The 22,513-nt window shown below is 30.4% G+C and overlaps 2 protein-coding genes and 1 long non-coding RNA gene across 3 annotated transcripts; 2 read left to right on the plus strand and 1 right to left on the minus strand.

Moving 5' to 3' along the window:
• Window positions 1–789: 789 nt before the first annotated feature.
• Window positions 790–5,227, minus strand: LOC21404513. The gene is made up of 3 exons (XR_002903508.1): window positions 5,127–5,227; window positions 4,782–4,865; window positions 790–987 (listed from the first exon to the last, which is right to left on the minus strand). It is a non-coding gene; the product is annotated as an uncharacterized LOC21404513 (long non-coding RNA).
• Window positions 5,228–9,048: 3,821 nt separating this feature from the next.
• On the plus strand, window positions 9,049–11,678 carry LOC21404514. Its single transcript, XM_010112668.2, has 4 exons — window positions 9,049–9,354; window positions 10,315–10,461; window positions 11,068–11,145; window positions 11,288–11,678. Exons 1-4 carry the CDS (start codon window positions 9,070–9,072, stop codon window positions 11,513–11,515), a joined length of 738 nt encoding a protein of 245 aa, XP_010110970.2. The 5' UTR covers window positions 9,049–9,069; the 3' UTR covers window positions 11,516–11,678.
• Window positions 11,679–13,581: 1,903 nt separating this feature from the next.
• LOC21404515 lies at window positions 13,582–17,744 on the plus strand. The gene is made up of 4 exons (XM_024175173.1): window positions 13,582–13,902; window positions 14,273–14,419; window positions 15,633–15,713; window positions 17,423–17,744. The coding sequence occupies exons 1-4, from the start codon at window positions 13,582–13,584 to the stop codon at window positions 17,681–17,683; spliced, it is 810 nt and encodes a 269-aa protein (XP_024030941.1). The 3' UTR covers window positions 17,684–17,744.
• The last annotated feature ends 4,769 nt before the right edge of the window (window positions 17,745–22,513 follow it).

Consider the following 22,513-nt stretch of genomic DNA (forward strand, 5'->3'; position numbering starts at 1 on the left):
AGAAAATATAAAGAAAAAATTAATAAAAAAGAGCATCATTGGCCTAAAAATACTTTCGAGCCTAAAGTATAGGCTCGATCCAAATACTTTAGTGGGCCGGACTGGGGCGTGATCATGTCAATAGTGATGAATCTCAGCTAGATCATTTATGAGACGTTTGGTTCACAGATTAAAATTATGAGATTAGAATCGTTTTTGATTTACGTATATTTTTTATGAGAAAAAATATTGTAGCAAACTATGAACAATGATTCGAATCAGAGAACAAATCATTCAACTAAACGGGCTCTTAGTCAATAGTATGGGCCTCGGACTGACTGGTTTGGCGCGGTTCAAACTTAAAGTGCTAGCCGTGGGCGGAGGAAAGTGGAAAGAGAGAGAAAAGGATGATGTTTTTGATTGGGCGTGGAAGGAAAGGCCGTTGAATGGTTTTTTTTTATTAGTGGTGGGTTTTGTTTCGACGGGGGATGTTTGACCGGTCAATGGTCAATTGACAAATACCAATCAAAGCTTTAAAATTTGACCCAATATTTAAAAGTTTGAATTTAAACCCCAAATTACAAGAAATTTGACAACTAAAGCCGTGTAATTAATCATATTTAAATTAAAAAATTGTGTGTTGCATGATTAACTGATATAATTTGGATGTCAACATAGTTAGAATAAATAAATAAAATAAAAATTTAAGGACAGAGACACAAGTTTGGATATATTTGATATCCCTAAAACACTTAATTGTTTCTATATATATATATATATATATATATAAACGAATGATGCGAAATAATATACTAAAACTTTAAAATATCGACGATGCAAACAATATAGTAAAACTTCGAAACGTAAAACAAATGGGCATAATAAATAAATTCAAATGTTTCAGGTCTCGTCAAATGGATCGGGTCCGCCCTGGAATCCCTTATTGATAAATTCTTCCCAAGACTCCGTTGCTTTGTCTTTGTCGTCCAAGATGGTATATATAATGCCCTGTCAAGGTGAAAAAGCGAGAACCGTGAGAAGCAACATTGTTTTATTTCCCTAATTTATTTTCTTTTTTCGTTTTCTTTTTCTTTTTTTAATAAATCACGATAGGCAATAATTGATATCAAAAAGAATTTTTTTATCTAAAAATTACTGTCAGTGTAAATTTAATATGATAAAAGAATACTTTAATAGGAGACAAAGATGAAACTATATTTAACTTTGTGTTGAAAAATAATACAAGTCATGATTAAAAAGATTCCTCTCTCCTTTTCTCTTAACCATTGGCAGCCCACTATTAGCATGATTAATTAATTTTTTTAATCTAATTAGTGAGTCTAAGAAGCTTAAGAATTATAGTTAAGTATAATTAATTAATTATCTATATATACCACCATTTAAAGTTAAAGCTCACTTTTCACCATTTTACTCTCAAAATTTCCTACACTTTCTCTCTCTTTTCCCCTCAATTGGTCGAAGCCCTCCAGCTCTCTTTCTCTCAATTTTCTTTTTCTTTTCCTCACACTAAGAGATCTTCAAGCCATAATCAAGAAGGAGGAGAAGAAGTTGTGTGGATTTTCCTAACACTTTCAATGCTAAAGATCAAAACTTTTCTTCTTTGATTTTTCTTTGTTCAAAGTTCCAACTTTTCTTTAAAAGTTTAAATCTTTGTAGGAATTTCTCACTTTGGTGGTCAAAACCATTCCTCTGCTAAGGTTTGTCGTAAGATTCTTTAAAACATATCTTGATCATTTCAACTTTAAGAACAAAGTTTAGTTTGGTTACAAAGTTGGATTTTTATTGTTTATATGTCTGTTAAAAGGTTAGATCGTCACATACATGGGGTTTTAATGTTAGATCTATGTTTTTAAATTTGTATTTTATGGTCCAAGGTTGCTATTTTGTGTGTTTAGAATAAGATTTAAGCTTTGCACGTTAATTTTAAGAGGTTAAAGATGTACAAAAAATTAAGTTGACAATTTTCTGTTTTTAGTTTAAAAATTTCAATCTATTTTGATTTAAAATTTGGAGCTTTTAGTGTCCAAATTAAGAAAAATACTATTTCCTGAAAGTTGTAGATCTCGATGTTCTAAACATTTCTCCTTACCTGAGAAAAATCTCAATTCTGCCTCTAAAATGTGTTTTTAGACGTTTTTCTAAAACTACCTAGAATTTCATAAAAACTGTTCAAAACTGTTAATTTGAGTTAGTTTCTGTTTTTATTGTTTTTGGACCCTTTAGAGGGAAATTCTAAGATTTTTGAGTCATTAGTCTTAAAGGTTTCGACGTTACGGACAAATTTTTATGACTGTGAAAAATCACAATTTTAACTCTGGAACGCGTTTTCGGGCTGTCTTCTAAAACTGCGCAAAATAATATTTGTGCAGTCACTATTTTTAAGATTTCGGGCCATTACGAGGTCGAACCTCATATTCCGTGAAACACGAACCTTTTAGATCGCGACGAGACAAAAAAAATCTGTAAAGCTCAGATTTAAGAATTCAACTCTATGACAAAGTTATTTACAGATTAAGAAAAACTGTCAGCTTAACTGATAAAGTTTATAAGGGTGTGTTTGGTACAAGGATTCAAACCATGGTGATTCTAATCATGATTAGGGAACTAGATCCATGATTCATGATTTTGGGTTCAAATCATGATTCTGAAACCATGCTTCATAATCATGGGTTTGAATTACATTGAATCGAGAGGAGGGGTGGTTTGAGAATCATGATTTGAGCTAGTTTAAAACATCACATCAGATTTCGAATTATGATTCAGAATCATCCAAATCAAACATTGATTCTCAATGAATCACTGTAAACAAAAACTGATTCTAAACAAGGATCCAAAATCATGATTCTGGATCCATCTACCAAACGCACCCTAAATGATTCTAAATTTTAATGAAAAAAATGTTTAAATTAAAGTTGTTCAAAATATAATCGTTTAATATACTATCTAGTAAACGAGGCCCAAAAAGGCATTTTAATACTGTTTTACAAGTTTACAGTTTTTTCTTTTTTTAAAGAAAATCGTTATGTGTTTTCTGGCACTAATTTTCTTAGATTTAGGCTTGTAACTTTTCGAGCTTAAGTCTGACACACTTGTGTCTAGGAGCGTTGTAGACATGTTGTAGACTAATGGACCTTAATACAATTTTAGGCCCAAACTAAGAAATAATTTAAATTGGTAACTTAGACCATGATGTAGATAACTAATTAAAAGATTAAGTTATCAACTTAGGACCGAATAAGTAAAGGCAATTAAGAAAAACTATACAATAAGGATTTATTAAAATAATCATTGTAAAATGATCCTTATTTAAAAAGGAAATATTTTTCTAAGTATAAGAATAAATTTTTAAATAGACTAAGCTAAATAGACTAGCTTATAATAAGTCAAACTCACACCCCAAGTGGGTTTTCTTTACAGAACACACAAGTAGAGGTTAACCTCTACGAGTAATATAGTTCTGACCTTGGCTGATAGCAGGTAAGTGAAAGTCTTATCTACAATATGAATAAGTTTAAAAATAGAATGTCATACATGTTTTATGTACATGTTTATGCTTAAAGTTATAGTATGCTATGCCATGACATATCGTATACTCGCTATTAAGATCTATATGACTAATAAGAACATTTAAGAGTGTTGTACCAACCTCTCGACCTACGGGGAGGATTTAAGGTCTGAGGAGGCAATCATTCAGTACATGAGGAGGTAAATTAGGGTCACGATATAGTTGGGGACCTTGCAAACCCTCTCTACCCGTAGATCGTGTGCATATCTCAGTACGTACACTCAGGCCCAAAAGAATAATAAAACAGGTTCATGAAAGAGCATAATTGGTACATGTATTACTGATATACTTTAAGTACTCTATTTTAATTAGCGAGATTTAGTTTTCCCTTTCTGGTAAAATATTTTCACCTTTTCTTCTTAGGACTTCATTAAGCACTAATTTTCAAAGTACTCAAAGTTCAAATCATTAAGCACATGGTCTCGTTCATTTCACCAATTCGAGTTTTTAATTTCACTTTTTCTATAGTTAAAAGCTCTCATAAAAAGTCACATCTAACTTTTTCTGCTACAGTCAAAAACTCATACAAAAAGTCACATCTTAACTCGAATTAAAAACTTGAATCACTGAGCTGAACGAGGCCTAAGTATTTTGTTTTTGTTTCTACAGGTGGGAGTTGTGAGGAAAATTGAAGTTTGTTTCTATAATTATATTCTAATTCTAACTAAAAGACACCTGGGAAACTTTGTTATAATTAGCTGAACAATATGGTCTGGAAAACATCTATGTTCCCTTAATCAATTTCTCCTCTTCGCCTTTCTAACCTAAATTTTCTATACTCTCTCTATATATAGTGTGGTTTTAATGGTTACTCTAATATTTACCTATTAATAGGTATCATTATTTTAACCGTAAAATATTAATCTGACGGTTATAATAAATTATATAATTGATCAAAAAATTTATGACAATTAATGGAACTAGATTTTTATCACGTCACGTCATCAGATTTCTATATTTGGTGGTAACCACCGATGTAAACGTAACCATTAAAAACTCGTCTATATATATACACATACATAAATACAAGTGCACGTATGTAGACACATTAAAAGAATTTAAATTTTGGTATGTCAAATGATATCTATTTAATTATTATGCGTTATTTAATGTACTCAAATAATAAAGCATTGAAAAATATTAGTTAAAAAAATATCAAAATTTTTAAATGAGAGTTGGATACTATGGTTGGTTGATTTGAGTGGGAAGAATTAACCTTGTAAAGATATTGTCGAACTTGATCTGAAGGCCAACTTGTCTTCTCAAGACATGAACATTTCGAAGCTTCCGAATATTTTCCCTGTACAATAATTAAGTTAATTTAGCATGCATGTTACGAGAGCCACCGAATTGAATAATTTTCAAAATTATGACTTATAGTAATGCCTACGGACTTCTTGTGATTCATCAGTATGTCGTAACTAATCAGCTGGTTAATTAGCACTTCTAAATGTAATTAGGTGTTCAAAAGTTTTTTAGTAGATCTAATTATTAAATCAAGGCTCGTTACAAGCAATTAAGTTATCAATTGATGATCCATATTGGGTTTAAGGAATAATACCTGAAGAATCAGAATTTCTACAAGCGCCATGTCGAGTTGGTATCTTCCTTCAACGTCAGTGATACTAGTTTTACCCTCTTTTAATTGTTTCGCTGCCTCGTCACTCTAAAAAATTTCATTAGCTTCAACGCTTTTTCCTAAAAGCATATTTATATTATACAATATATGTATAAAAATATATATTATTTCTTTTTTTTTTCTTTTTTCTTTTCAATAAATTGAGTGAGTGCTTGGCGTGGGATAACGAGTCTAGGAGGACCAAACTTTAGCTGGGATATCCTGAATTCTTTTGGTGTCAGTTATTTTCATCATTAATAAAAAAAAATTAGTAATTTGGGTATTATAAAAAAAAAAAAAAAAAAACAGCTGCTATGTTGCTGATGCCGTCGATTGGAGGAGTATGAATATATGTTTCAGTTTCACAATGTAAAGGCCAACTCAAACGAAGTAAATATAAAAAAAACCAAAAATACATACCATGCATATATATACATATATATATATATATATATATATCAAGCGCATGCATATAAAAGAAAAAATTATGTTATCCGGCACAAATCTTTAGACTACATGAAAGAAACACCTCCTAAAAAGTTATCGAGGGTGGTCAACTCAACATTTTGAATATTCTTTAATGTGCTAACTTTATGGATATTGCTATCATTCTAAAGAAATTTAACATTATGTGTTCAATGGGAATGAATAGAAGTTCTCTGAAACAAAGAAGAATTAACCTTAAGCTTGGCAACATTAGGAGGGCAGAATCTAGAAGCAGGCACGGGCATGTTCTTGTGTGAGCCTAAGAACACAATCCCTTCCATAAATGCCCTTAGAGCGACCTTCCCACTTATAGGTGATATTTCCATTGGATTTTGCTGCGAACTTCCACCGCCGAATAAAGTAGGAAAAGCTGCCACGGCTTTCTTGGGGCTCAACATTAATGTAGAGCCCAAACATAAGATTCCAAGAACACAAGCCAAAGCGAAAGACGCCCCAAGTGCAGACTTTGAACTTATAATTCTTTCAATTTCGCGATCCTTTTTGCGCTGATCATCCGACGTCGAAGAAGGCCCCGGAAACCTCCTGTGAGCAAGAACCACAGGGCCAAGTACTTTAGCATTAACAGCACAAAGATTAGAGAGGGAAATTGATGGATTAGGGTTGTTTTTGAGGAAGAAATCATTGGAATATTTTGTCAATGTTCTTGATGAAAACATGATGTTGGGACGAGTACTAGTGAGTTGAGGAAAGGTTGAGGGATTTCCATAGCGAAGACAAAGTGCATAATCCATATGAAAGGAAAAAAAATTTCTCCCTATTTTTCTTTTTTTTTTCCTTGGGAATTAGGCCTAGGAGATTTAGAATATATGTGATTGATATATAAGGAAAAACGTAGTATTTAGTAGTTATAGACTTTAGATGGGGAATATTTTATAGAGTGAAGTAAGGAATCATTTTTTTTTTTTTTTATTGCTTTGAACAGAAAAAAGCCGAGCTAATTATTAAAGTAATAACTGGCTAAAGCATGGTCATTGGTCAGGTTCCATGCCTTTGGTTCTGTCGTATTAGAACTCTTCCCTTTTTCTAGAATCAAACTCTGTAAAGTCTCATTCCATAATGAGTGTACATTACAAAATTAAAGCACGAGCGTGTTACTCGTTCCTAAGAGTTAAGGCTTTTTAAACCTTAGTTAATTAATTTGATACCTAGTATGGTTAATTGTATTATGTAGAGAGCTTTTGTTTATGCATGATTGATCCGTAGGTGTGGCGCATTTAATACGTACGTATGTCATATTTTATTAATATTGGATCCCTATCACTTACTACTCGTAAACATTTGGCACCAGTGGCGGAGTGCCCCTGAATTTTTTATTTTTCATTTTTAGTCTATGGTTTTTTTAAATTTTTTCTTAACAAAAAATTTAAATATATTTTCACAACATCCAATCTCAATTTTTTTCTTTCCTTATTGGGTTTCTTTTCTTGTTGTTCTTTTGGTATCTTCCCATTAAATCTTATGAATTTAAATATACCAAATTGATTTTTTTTTTCCTAATTTAATCTTATGAAAACCTTTTTCTTTCAAAATGCTCCCCTTTAAAATATCCTTTTGTTTATTATATAAAAATTAGTGAACCTCATAGATAAAAGCTTTAACTGACCCGCTAAAATGATATTTCTCAAATATCTCCCTGCATACTTATTTTATTTATTTATTTATTTTACTTGTCGCACTCTCAATTACTGTTTTTCATACGTATTATGTACTCCTTAAATATTTTTTTTTATCTAATTCACTTGCTAAAATCTTTATTGCTCAAATATATTATGCTTGTTTATGCATATTCTATATCCAAACACATTTTGTTTGAAACATGCATTTTAGTCCATTTCACTCAAACATAATTTTTTACTAAACTGAACTAAATTCTTAAGAAAGTAATAAATTCAAATTTTTTTAAAAAAAAACTAAACTCTTCAAAATTTTAATTTATGTATCAAGAAGTTTAATAAATTGATCAATATGCATGCACATAACATGTTTACAATTAATAGCATGTCAAAACAAAAGAAAAAAAAACTAACTAATGGTATTAGGAGTTGATTTCTTTGGCGTTTTAACAATTTTAACATTTTTAGTTTATGTCCCACCTGAAACAAAATCTTAACTCCACCACTATTTGACAATATAATGCCATAGAGACCTAGTTCTATTTTTCAATAAACTGATGAGAGAAGCCAACTAGTATCAAGCGCAAGAAAACATCCCAATAAGATTGGAACCCTTTCCGCAACCTATCACATACTAAGACTCCACCTCTAAAATTTTATTAAAATTGAATAAAAATCAAACAACCTTCAAGTAAAATAAATGAAATGAAAACAGAGGCTCAACCCCAACTGAAAACAGCTAAAAAGAAAACTATACATCCAATTGGAAACTGCTACCAATAATGGAATTTGATATGTAAGAATTTATTTATTTATTTATTTATTTTGGTGAGAACTATCCGTAAGTTGTTTTCTATACTAGATATTCAACCGATTATGACTCAATGTAAATGTCAGAAAGTAACCGTTTATTAGTCAACTCACACCTTCTCCAATGTAAGTATCATATTTAAAAACAGTGCTATTTGTGGGTTGCAATTATAGTCCTAAATTTACACTTGACTTGATCTTTAGGTGTAGAGGAGTTCATATTTCCCCACCCTCAATTTCATAAAATACCTGTACTATTTGTCACAAAACATATAAGAAGTGGCTATTTTATTTCTTATTCAGTTTTATACTCCAATGTTATATCTAATTTGTCGGATATTTTAAATTTTAAATCTTATAGAAAGAAAATGAAAGCAACTTTCAAAAACTTAGAAATTATAATTAGGGATCATTAAGTGAAAAAGTCTACACATCGACCAATAAAAAGCACAAATATCAAATAAATTATAATGGAGGGAATTTCGTTATGGTTTTTCTTTTCTCATCTGGAAAGAATTATTCCTTTATTATTATCAAAGAAATGATCCCTTCAAGGTACAAACAAGCCCTCCATGTTCATATATGAATATTCGTTGGAAAATCATTGCATCATCTAGTTTAATTACTTTACTCATTTTCCAAGGCTGAGATAAGAATAACTTGCTCTTATTTCCTAAGTATCAAATAAACAGCCTCTCAAATATTCCGTGCATGTTACTATTACCTCCTAGTCACAAATAAGCTACCTTTCCTTCCCTCTCCCCATTTAACATTAATCCCGCTTTCTTTGGAAGAGAAGATCAAAAAGAAGATTAATAAATGAAATTTTCCCTATACCTAACCAATTAAAAAATTAGCCAGAAAATTTTCTCGTGTCTCCTAGTACCACACGTTATTAATTAACAAATATAATTGTACGTATTGTTGATCAAATGGCCAACAATTCTGGTACTTTGATGGAAAGAAGCAAATATGCAATGTTAAAGGTGGCAGTGCCATTTGTTGTCTTCATAGGCGTTGGAGCTTATGCACTCACTTTATGGAGAAAGAATTCGAAGGTTCGTCCTCCGCTCTTTAAGAGATCAACGTCGCTCGCGCTCCTCCATGGCGGTGATGTGGCCTTGCAGAGATTGATTGATTACCATGAAGCTCGAGCTGATTTGCATAAGCTGGATCCTGCTGAGTGCGAGCTCACGGTTTTGCTTAAAGATCACGAAAGACCTGATTTTCGCGCTCTCACGGTTAGCATGCATGCATAATCTCTTTGTACACGCATATGTACCCTTAAATACTAACATTTTTTCTTCCGTGCGTTTTCATGAACTCATCTCTTAATTAATAAAGATATATGGTTAGTAAAATTATCAACTTTATCAAAAACTCAATATATTTTTTACATGTTAATGACATGAACGTTGAGAACTTTCATATATTGGATGGTGATTTTCACATGAAAGAAACAAATACACAATATATAAATACCTTAAAACCATCAAAAAATTCGCATTTTTGTTCTGGGAACTCGAACGCGTTACGTGCACTTGCAAACTTGTAGTTGCATAGTGATTTAAACGATTCATGTAGTTCGAGTTAAAAACATTCCGTAAACTCTAGCATTAATTCTCATACATATATCCCTTTTATTGGTTAGCCAATATACTACTAGGAAAAAATTCTCATTTTTGTCCTTAATTGTTAAAACCAAGATTCAAAAGCCTTTAAACTTGTTAAAACAATTCCCCGCAGTTTCTTTTAACATTTCTAATTAAACTCAAGAACAAAATCGTGATTAATTTCATATAAAGGATATATATGTTACATACTACATAGCATGTTCATTTGATCGTGGAATTGAAATATAGCAATTCTTTTGAAATATTTAGGAACAAACAAATTATGTTGTAATTATTATAATGATTTTCACATTTTATACTACGAAATGACGTAGTAATTATTATTTTTGTTATCTCTACAAGCAAAAAACAAAAATATTTTTGCTATCTCTAAAATATTTAAAACGTTTGACTATATTTTAATATAACGAGTAGTAGGATTATGAATGATGAATTAATTACCCTTTAGTAGCTGAAAGGAAATTTGTACAAAAAAACGTGTCTTTCCAAAAGTTACATAGATTAAAATTATTAAATGTTTTAAAGATATTTCTGTAGGAGTTTGACAGTTTTGTGTTTGAGTAAAAGAGGATTATTGCAAAGTTGGAAATGAGTGGAAAAGAAGACCGAACGATAAAAATACTGGAGGATCAAATTAAAGACGCCCAGAAGAAAGGAAAAATGCATGAAGCCTATGAGTTTGAGATGTTACTAGTGGAAATGCTCATTTACAAGGTACAGATTAATACTTGTATATATTACTTTCGACTTAATTGGTTTTTGAAAAAGAAAAGAAGTGATGGTCTAATTGGTGTACTATTTTAACTAATTTCAACAAATGAAGATCAAGAAGAATAAATAACGATTTTTTTTATCAAAGAATTAATTTGTGTAACGGGTCTATATACATAAACACAAAGTTCATATGTTTCTATTTTCTACTTTATATATGTGTGTGTGACGTAGGATAAGATAAAAGGGACGAACTTAGATAGAAGAAGAAAAATCGAGAGAAAGGAAACTGCAAATTAAAGAGGGATAGAGAAGAACGCGAATTGAAGAGGATGAAATTAGAAACTCAACATTCATTAATCATTAAAACTTGCTGATCAATAAAATTACAATTTAGTAGGCATTTATAAATATCTAAACTAACCAAAAAGATAAACTTAACTTAATTCTAAATTTAAGTAATCCTAAAAAATAAACACGATCAATCTAAATTTAAAATTAAATATTTTAAGAAAAAATATATCATAAGATACATTAAATAAAATTTAAATTTAAAACACTAATAATTTTGTTTCGCATCAATGTGTGTTTTAATGTACTTTATTCCAGGGTGACTATGAGAAGGCTCTAAGTCGAAAATGTTTGACTGACGACAAGATTTCTGATGCGCGCCGTCCACTATTTAGGGTATGATAAGACGATAGTGTTTAGTTTGTCGGAGTAGTGATTATTCATCTTCCACAAAATTGCTCAATGAAACATATGTGATCAACTTATTTTGTTCGTTCATCCTTTTTTTTTTTTTTTTTGAACAAAATATATGCGACAGGCTATTATCTTCCTCTGTAAGGAGCCCCCTAAAAAAAAAGAAGCGGAGCCATTTTGGGAGAAGTTTTGTGAATTAAGAACATCCTTTGGTTTCCCACCAGTCCTCAAGGAAAGTGTGGAAGAAACAGGAATCTATAAAGTGGGTGCAAAATTCGATGAGTTTGAGAAGGTTGTGAATAGGCTCAAAGAAGACGTAAAGAAGGCACAGGAAAGAAAGTCTGGGAAGTAGGGAAACAAGCATATTCATAGACTGGAAATTTATCCATTCAATATAAATTAAAGTACTACATTGCCTGTACCAGCGTATGTGTCTTCTTCTTTTTTTTTTTTTTCTTTTTTCTTTTTAAATGTTTCCGGTGAGATGGGGGATTGTTGTAAATTTGAAATGAAGATGGCACTAATTAAGAATTATATTTCCTTCATTCGACTTTAATATTTTTGTTTTATATGGGTTTAACTATCCAAAATGCAGCAGGCAATAAACTGAAGCAGAAATATTTAGTACAAACACAGAATAAATTCATTAACAACTTTAAAATTACACACTTAACAAACTCTCTCTCAACCTCTCTATATTTAGAGGGCTAAAACCCATGGCACCTTTTTGAGAGCTTTGTAATTTTTAGTAGAAAGGCTCATTGTATTTTCATTGATCTTATGAGGTATTTATACACAGTACATCAGACAAGAAAATCAAAATACAGCTATACAAATCAATCAACATTTATATAAATCAATCAAATGAATAAGGAAGATCAGATTTCTTATAAGATTTTTTCTCTTATGATGTTGCTCTGATTTGATCAAATTATGCAGAAATCTTGTGTTGACTTTTCTGATTAGAATTTCAGTTATAATGCTCCTCCTTTTGCCGTATATCTCTCATATCTTCTATTTCCTTATTTATTTCCTTCACACTTTTTTCTATCTCTATTTTTTTCTCTAATATACTCTATCTCTCAATTCTTCTCGACTCTACAAACTCCAAACAGAAAAGACATATTTATATAGGTTTTTAGTTGTCCACAGTATTTACCCTACATAACCCAAAACTCAAAAGAGAACAACTTAGCCTAATAAGATAAGTTTGAATTAATCATACACAACGCATTATTATTTACAGTGAAGAAAGACAAATTCAGTTATTTAAAAAAAAATGAAATCTAATATCGAACACACCCCACATATATCACTATATTTACACATATATCACAGTTTAGTTATGAATGTATAATTTGAACTCAATTCATGCAATATTGTTGGTAACATAGGATCGACTCCTATTAGTGGGTGCCAACCATGAGAGTAGGTTTTGATATTAGTTATACTCTCTCATCATTTATCTAAAAAAATATATGGTAACATAAATCTTTAATGTTGCGAGACTGCGTATAAATAACATATATATCGTGAATGTAAATTATTAGAGCATTAACTGTTAAATTATATAACTATTGTTGGTCCACTTTCTAATAGCTTAAGTTTTTCGGATGGATTGCTAAATTAACGTGATATTAAAGCGGGAGATTCTAAGTTTAAACCCTCGTAATTGCACTCTTTATCCTCATTTAAATTGTTACTATGAATGTTTTTCCTTTCCATGTTTTATCGCTTTTGTTTTTGTTATCTGAAAAGTAAAATAAAATAAGAAGGTCTTCGGCCGTATGGTAAGATATTTCCTTCGACGTTCCAAACATATTTCATAAGAATAGATCTCTCTTCAAACTGGCTGGCCAGCCAAAGGGGGAAAAAAATTGGAATTGGATACAATTTGCAGTTCTTTTGAATTGATTATATTGAAGAATTTTGTGATTGGCTAAAGTATATGAATTTTTTGAAATCATATTCAATCTATTTATGCTACGTCTTCATATCTTAAGAGAAGGAAAAAAGAATGGGAAAAAGAATTAATTGGAAATAATTGAAGCTTGAGTATAAGTTTAAGTTGCTTTACCTGATCTTTACAAGTCTAAAATCTTAAATATTATTTTCCCAAGCTTCAATTACAGGCTTCCCATGCTTTTCCTCCTTTTCGACTTTGCCCAAAGGTACCATCTCTCTCCTTTCTCACTTTCAATTCCTTCCTTTATTTATGAGATAAGTATATCATGTTAATTGGACATACGCCATTGATTTACTTCACACCCAAAAAGAGAAAAACATTAAGACTAAATTGTATGTAAACAAAAGCCCTAGCCAAAGAACACAAATATATATCAACAAATACAACTAACTCGTCTAATTTTTCTTTGTGTTTCATTACAATAATTTACTTCAGAAAAACGACGTCATCAAATGGCGAACAACGATAGTAAAAACAATATAACAGTGAAAACTAGATATGGAGTGGTGGCAGCTACGGCAATACCTTTGATTATCATCGGTGGTGCTTACATTGTATCCGCTTACTTGAACAGAGGTTGGGGAAGAAGAAAAGGACAGGCTCGCGTTAATAAGAGGTCCGTTTCGCTTGCAGCCCTCCATGGAGGCAAACTGGCCTTGGAGAGGTTGGTTGATTATCAGGAAGCTAGAGCCGATGCTAATGTATTAAAAACTGCCTTGTGTGAATTGAAGGTTTTGTTTGAAGAGGAACCCCTTGATTTTCTCAAGCTACAGGTAATTTAGGCCTATCACTTTTTGTTTTGTTTTGTTTTTTTTGATATAGTGTATAGGTCTTCTAACGTCTCATATATTTTTATTACTAATATTGGACTTAAATTGCGGTATGCTTTATTTTTGTTTTAATGAATGATGAAAGGGAATAAACAAGCATCATAATTTCCAAAGAGTAGTATGCTAATATAACAAAATTCCACAAAAATGTGATGGTTTGAAAACATTGCATGCCATCTCAAAAATAAAAAAATAAAAAATAAAAAACAAAAACAAAAAAAAAATTCTATTGCAGGATCCCCTTAGTGTCATTCTCCATATGATTACGTTTCTATGTATAAGAGTCTAATAGCATTCTGTATTTACGTTAAAGAGGGTTGTTGCAAAGCTGGAAATGAGTGGACATGAAGCCGAAGCAGTGCATATCCTTCAAGAAGAAAAAACAAAGGCCCAGAATGAAGGCAAAATTCTTGAAGCATACGAAATAGAGATGTTGCTTGTGGAAATGCTCATCTACAAGGTGGTATTAATTAATGCTTTATTTCGAATTCTCATTTGGCACCATATGCAAAACCAAATAAATAAACAAATAAATCAAACCATGTTTAGTGCTAAATGAAACTAACTTCCTGGTAAGAGTTTAATTATGGATTAACTTTACGAATCTCTCCTTAACAATGTCAGCGTCAACATACTCTTCAAACTTTAGACCAGATCTCCAATGTAAATGCTAATGTTAATTGTATATTTGATACCAAAGAATATGATAGGACATGTTATTTTTATTTGCGCTCCAATTGATAATGCTATGGAATGCTAATACTTTTCCTATAATTATTAAACTTTGAATGTTGTAAAGTGAACTTTTAATTTTAAAATAATTTTAACAAGTAAAAGTTGTAATGATTGGATTAGAAGGTAACCATATTAACCAATAGGAATTAAGTGCCTTTGCCATATGCTATATTTGATGGGAAATTTACATATGACAAATTTGACACAACAAATAGCATTGCATTTGATAGTATTTTTTACGCTCAAATGATAAATTTACAAATTGACACATCAATTATAACATTACATTGGAGATGCTCTTTAAACTTACATATTTTACCCCCAACATATAATACGTTTCCAGATTCATCTTCCAAACTTTGAAACATGTTATTTTTTAGATGGACTAGCACATGTGGTGCACGCGAGGAGCTGAAGTTTGTCATTTTCTTAAATTCTTAACTAACCCAATTGAATTAGGGTCTCCTTTGCAATTTTTTTTTCTCATGTTTTCTTGCTTTCAATACAACTATTCTAAGAAGAGTATATTTGAGGTTTGGCATCCAACTAATGATTTAGAGCAAAGGGCATTCATTAGCCCCTAAATGTTGTAGCTAACCTTAAAGCAAACGACAACTATTCCGTTTAAAAAAATAGCATGTTTGAAAGATCTGGTGCCACGATGAAAGGAAAACTCGTAAAATTTATTCTTTACTTAATTATTTATAGATTCTACATTAATATTCATTTAATGGGTTATAAAAATAAATAATATTGTCTCATGATGAAAAGTCAATTAGTTAATGGGTTATAGAGGAAAAACTTGATTATAGCCATTAATTAATTAGCTTTCTTCTCTCCAAGGACATATAAATGTGTGTATGTATGTATCTTTACATGGAAGAATATTTTTATCAGACCAATGTTTCTTAAGGCTGTTAAAAATGAATTATTTCCAGGGAGAATTCGAGAAGGCTTTCAGTTGCAAATGCTTGACTGAAGAAAGCATGATTGCGGATGCACGTTACCCCCTCTATAAGGTATGGCATATTCTATTTTCCATTAATATATAAACTTTTTTGGGAACCAAGCAAAGTCGGAAAAGTAAACGAAGGAACTGGTTCAGCCATTCCCCATTTTTATTATAATAGAAATGATAGAGCGGTAATTCTGGTATCTAAATATGGTTTGATCACTTAGGTGGAGAGCCCTATTTGAATTTATTTGCTTACATAAATAAATCTCTTTATAAAATAACCTAAAATTATACAAATAGAAACCCACAAAGCTCTCATGCACGCGCTAACACTCCAATTGCAATGCTAACTACAGAAATATATATATATATATATGTATGTATGTATGTATATAAGCTTACACAAAGGAGGGGCCTGTAGGATCCTCGAATATATATAATCCGTTGAGAAAACTATATGGTAGTTCACTAGAGTTACTATACAAATTACGTGCAAACGTGCAAGATAAATGATAAATCGGCAGTCGTAATGTCAGTCATTACTATACTGTTGGGGGAAATCATATAACAACTTTAAGTAATTTGAATATTTGGCATTACTTTTAAAAAGCGTTATACGAGAGCAGGGTTTAAATATTCTCTACTGCCGGATTATGATCAGCAGTACTTTAAAACAAAAACTAAAATGTATACTTTGAATTTTAAGTGAATAGTAGCACAGGATCTTGGTGAAACCGTGTTTTTGAGACTTGGTTGTTGGTAAGTAATTTGAATCACAATCTTTAATATTTCCCTTGACGATGGTGCTTCCAATGGGAAATACCGATCTTGCTGCGTTGTTATTTGAAAACAAAAGGCGATGTAGGAGTTTTATAAGAGTATGTACCAATTGATTCTTACAAAAAATATGAGAAACACTAAAGATTAACTATGAGTCAAATATTCAAGAAAAAAGTGATAAGCAATGTAGATGCGCTTCATCATAGAATGGAACAACAGATTGCTAGCAAATATGTAGTACCAATATTGTCGTATAGAAAATTGTAGAAGTAGGAATTAGAGAGAGATATAGCACGCAGCTCATATAAATTGATTCGAACTTAAATATAGTTATACAAAGTAGGCTGATACTGAGTTAGCTAGTGGGCTTCGATTGTTAATGGAGTTAGAGAAGACTTTTTTTTTGGTAATGAGAGTTGGAGAAGACTTGATCATTAGTAAGTACTTCGAATTTGATTTTAATCGCAATATCTAACATCATCTAGGCATGGACAAATTTTTTTTTGATATTTCTGAAATTTCTATCAAAATTCTCTCGAAATCTGGTTTCTTCATTCTTTCAAAAATTCTCTTTCTCTGGTATCTTTTCTTTCTACACACTTGGTTTATAAACTTTGCTATATTCTACGTATGGAATCTAGAAAGAGGATGATCATCCTAAACCAAGATAGCTAAAGTTAATTAGGTGTATGAACTTCTCATATGGCTTTACGCCAGCATCCTTAGCTTTGAAATTTATAGCACTTTGATCTCTCTTTGGCATCGTACGTTGGGGATGATCTAGGAGCATTTTGTGCATTTTTTTTTTTTGGGGTGTCCTCGGCATGAAAGGTTAAATTCAATATTTGAAAACTTGGTGTGAAAATTATCTTTGAATTTGATATTGGTAATTTCTTGTTTTACTCAAAAGAGAAGAGAAAATGATCTTAATTAACTTTTCTTACTCTAATTAATTTGCTTGTATTTTGGTCTATACGTGTATATATCTGACAGGCCATCATCCTAATTGGGGTAGGGAGACCACGGTATGAAGAAAAAGCAAAGAAATATTGGCAAGATTTCAATGACATGAGAGAAGACTTTAATGACCCTCCTAGTTTTACAGAAAGCATGAAAGAATGTTTGGAAGGGAATGGGGTTTGTAAACAGCTTGCAACAAGTTTTGATGAGTTTAAGAAGATTGTGTTGCGGCTCAAAGATGATATCAACAAGACGAATGAAAAGAGGAAGAAGAAGAATATTGAATGGAAATAAAAAAATTAAGAATTTGCTCAGAAAATTGCAAGGCTATAAAATGCATTGCATCAGCTTTTACTATCAGGATGAATAACAATTAGTAATGTAAATGTGAAACATAAAACATAACTACATATATGGAACTTGAAAAAAAAAAACATTTAATTAGCAAGTACGTCAGTTATGTGTGGAGTTTGTATATATAGTCACGTTTATAATACTTGTGATGCGCAAAGAATTTGTAAAAAAAGGTACTGTATATTTGGTAAAAGTTTCCTTTGAAATTTAGTGTATATATCCGGAAAAATTTTGTATCCTTTCCTGACATTGCGGTTGTGTATGGTAGAAGAAAAGAAAAATAGGAAGGAAAAAAAGGTATATAACCTAAGAGAGGAAAATGGAAAGGATGGGGAGGATCTTTTATTGTGTTTGTTATGGATTTCCTCTTCTAACCTCTCCATATAGGGAGTGATTAAATTCGAGGTTATTTGAGTTATTTGAAAACCCTCATCCAATCTTGTCTAACGAAAATCATATTTTGTTAGGAAATCAAGAAATTTTCATAGTTTCTTTGTGGTTGGATGATTTCTATCCCTATGATCTTAACCACAGTTATCTCATACTTATGGTACAAATTCTAACGCTATTGGCTCGAGTCAGCACTTTAATTTAATGAATAAAATTTGAATTTTAATGTCACTCCATTTTAAACATAAAATTACTACAAAAAGATAACATAAATTGTTTATGAGAAAATATAAATATATTTCCAAGTAACTCATGACGGTACTCAACTCATATATCATTCTCATTAAATGTTATTATCAGGGTCGGCCGAAGACATGTGAGGCCATTGGGAACAATTTTAGACTTGGCCAACTAATTTCAAACAATTACAAGGCACTTAAAAAAAATGCCTCGAATTCATGTCTTAAATTTATTTTATGCCATGAAATAGTCATGTCATGTGAGACCGTATCTAGAGCACCAAATAAAGCCTCAATAGTATATCATATAAAGATATTGGTAACATCTACAGGCGACTAGTATCCTACAATAACACTTAGAGGTATCCAGCTGGAATACTGCAATTCTCGGTAACTCGCTAGTATTTTACTGTAATACTAGGAGATACCCCATCGTAAGACTAAATTTTGACAACTGGCGATAAAGGTTAGTGGCTACTGATATTCTATTGTGATACTTTCGTTGGCTAAAGATTGTCAATATCTTAGGGGTGTTTGGGAGATGTATTCAAATCTTTGATTTTAATTTTGTTACAACGTTTTTCATCTTATAAAGAATTTGAACTTAAAAATATTTTCTCTCACAAAATTTATGACAATAAATTAAAATCATTGACTTCAACACTTTTCAACGATTAAATTAAACGGACCCTTATATTTATAGTCACCAAACGCCTTAAGATTTTCAAGGATATCCCGCGTGCAAAAAAGGCTGGGGTAGTGACAAAAGAATAGGTGGCAGAGGGGGCGGGGCGTCGACTAGGCTGTTTGGTTGGCGCATCATGGGGAAGAGAGATAGGAGGAGAGGCACAACGATAGATAGAAAGAGATGGAAAAAGAAGGAAAAAAAAAGCTTTGGGCTATCTTTTGGTATTTTGATCATTACAATCTTTAAAAAAAAATAATAATAACAGAACAAATTACAAGAGTTTTTTCCTCGTGACAAAATCAATCAACGCCAAGAAGCAGTAGCATCCTCCAAATTACCTCATAATTACACAACAATTTAAAAAATGAATCAATAATTATCAAAAGGCGATATATCTATCTCTATATATACATGAGAGAATAAAGAGGGCAAAATTTTATACAAGAGAGAATAAAGAGGGCAAAGTTTGAAGACTAATACTTATAATAGATTTTTTTATGTTGTGTTACATTTATTGTTATAATTTTTGAGAAAAGAATGCAATACTTGAAACACGTGCCTAAGGCCACGTGCCCATGCTAGTCTAATATAGAAGAGGGAATGGCTCATTTTTAAATTTTTGTACTTCAACCAAGGGGTATAATGTTAATATTGAACAAAGCCAATTTATTTCCTATTTAACTTTATATAAAACTTCAAGCTTATATTCCATCAAGTGCATTGTAAGAAAATGAGAGAGGTCAACTACTTATTTACTTGCTTTTTTTTTATTGTTTGCTTATTTTTAATTTTTTAATATTTTCTATTAAAATTTTTTTTCTCTAATTTATTCTTTAGTTTATTTTCCCAAACATGTCACGTATTTAAATATTTTTACACCGTTTATCAATACTTTTTTAATTAATTGTCGTGCTTAAATTTTTTTTTTGGAACGAATACTATTTTGTTCTTCACACTTGCTTGCTTTTGTTTCAAACTAATTGCAACTTATTTTTTTCATTAAAATAATTTCTCTCAAAGATGTTCAAAATCTGCCTTTTTATTCCTATATTTAAGTGTTTCGAAAATACCACTTTTACATAAACCTTTACACGTTTAACAAATGATTGCTTGGTCTTCTTTTATTTTTTTTAAAGAATTTTGTATTGAAAATAAGTTTCCTTATTACCTCATTGAAACAATTATTTTTTTCACAAACGTTTTCAATATTTTTTATTTAAAATTTTAAAGGTATTTTTATTTAATTTTATATCCATTATATATGCAGGTTTTGGTTTTTGTAATGTATGTTTTGTTTTTATAACGAGTTTTTGAATTATTAAACTATAATTCATTTTATCGATTTGAGTTTTGCTACAGTTAAAAGCTCTCACAAAAAAGTTACATCTAACTTTTCTTGCTATAGTTAAAAACTCTCACATGAAATTACATATCAATTCGAATCGGTGAATTGAAAGAGGCAAAGTCTTGATCAACAAAGGGCTGAAGTTCTTTTGGACACACCATTTCAGATCGAAAGCCTATACTATAGTGATGACTAGATCATAACCCATACCTCTTTTTTCTATTTTTTTTATTTTAGTAAATATTTCAACTTGTGAACACTATATATTGTATATTGAAATTTTTTTTATATATAATATAAGTTTATTTATATTTATTTAATAATTATCATTTTATGTATATATACAGTTTTATAACTTTATAATAAGTTTACACTACTATTTTCAAAAAAATTATTGTCTATGTTTTAATTTGAAAAAAAATTACAGGTTGATTATATTGATTCATGGTTGTACTCCCTATATTTGAAGATGCAAATGCTATATAAGTTTATGCAAATTATAAATTGAATATCATATTCATTTCAAGATATTTTCATAAAGAGAATTAACTAAAGAATATTAATTTTTGTATATTGAAGTATTGTTAAATGCGTTTATACTCGATGCGCGTAAAAATCCAAACTAGGCTAAGCTATTCCAACCTAAAATATTAAGGGTCATTTAGTTCACACGTTCAAGTCAGTGATTCTAATTCATTGATAAAAATTTTGTAAGAGAGTTATTTGTGAGAAATTTTTAAATTCAAATCTTTGTGAGAGGAAAACACTGCATCAAACCAAAATTAAAATTATGAGTTCAAATACATTTATCAAAAGGGTTCTAAATGAAAATGTGATACACAAATCCATAAAATAATATGATTCTAGCAATAGTTCCAACAACATCTATCTGTGCCATGTTTGGGGATGAATACTATTTTTCACGCACAAAGCTCATTGGAAGAGTTAATTTTTTTTTTCCCTGAAGATTTAGAAGGTGATATTGTTGGGATATATGCACATAAATCAAATAAGATGTAAATATTTTGCTGATTATCAATGAAATGAGGAATTTTTTCAATATTATTTTGCATACGTGTGATGTTTTATAAATATCAAAATCCCTAGATTATTTTTTGATGTAACTTTAAACATTGTATATAATTGTTATATGCAGAGGATAATGTTTGAAATAAAATAATCTAAACTTGTTCGTAATTATAAATTAAAGTTGGGATCTTTAATTTAAAATTACTAATGCGGTTCATTACATTCTGAATGAAACAATCTTATCCTAGATTGTTAATAATGAGATTATTAGAATGAAAGTATTTTATGTAATATGATTACATAGGACCGGAACATGATTAATTATGAATCTCTAATAAATTCCGTTATTAAATAGAGTATTCAATATTAATCAATGATGGTCATATATGAATTAATCTTAATTCTGAGTAATTAATAAACTCCTATTTATGATATTATGTTCTTTGACATATTGAGTAATGACACGTGTGAATAGTGTCAAAGTCTTGGTATATTGGGAGCATAGTAAAATAAATAGCCGGGAATATTAATTTACAAGATGAAATCCATTCCTTCATAATGAAGTAGATGGACGGTTCCCATAAGGGTTGATTCGAGACTTGAATAATAAGAGCGCTCAATTTTATGATTGGATCATAAAATATATTATTCATTAGAGGATCAATGGTACTTATGGAGAAAGATATAATTAAAGAGGTTAACGGAAAATACCTAGCTTTAATTATGAACCGTTTATGGAGGATTAATTCATATGTAGTGACTATATCAATGGACAACACAAATTCCGTGAACATAATTATTTTTATTATTTTAAGAGTGCAATTCCAAATTTATAGTGGAGTAATTTAGAATTAATAATTTTGATATATTAATTAAGGTGGTAATTAATTGTCAAAATTATTAGAGCTTAAAATAATAATGTCCATAATTCCTCTCAATGGCTCCATAAGATTAATGTGAACTGAATATATCATATTGGGTTATAATTATTAATATAGAATTGAGAATTCTAAATACACATATTAATTAATTTAATTAATTAATTTAAAATTGTTTTAAATTAATATGGATGAATTTAG

This window comes from Morus notabilis, unplaced genomic scaffold, assembly GCF_000414095.1.
Source record: "Morus notabilis unplaced genomic scaffold, ASM41409v2 Scaffold336, whole genome shotgun sequence".
Classification (NCBI taxonomy): domain Eukaryota; kingdom Viridiplantae; phylum Streptophyta; class Magnoliopsida; order Rosales; family Moraceae; genus Morus; species Morus notabilis.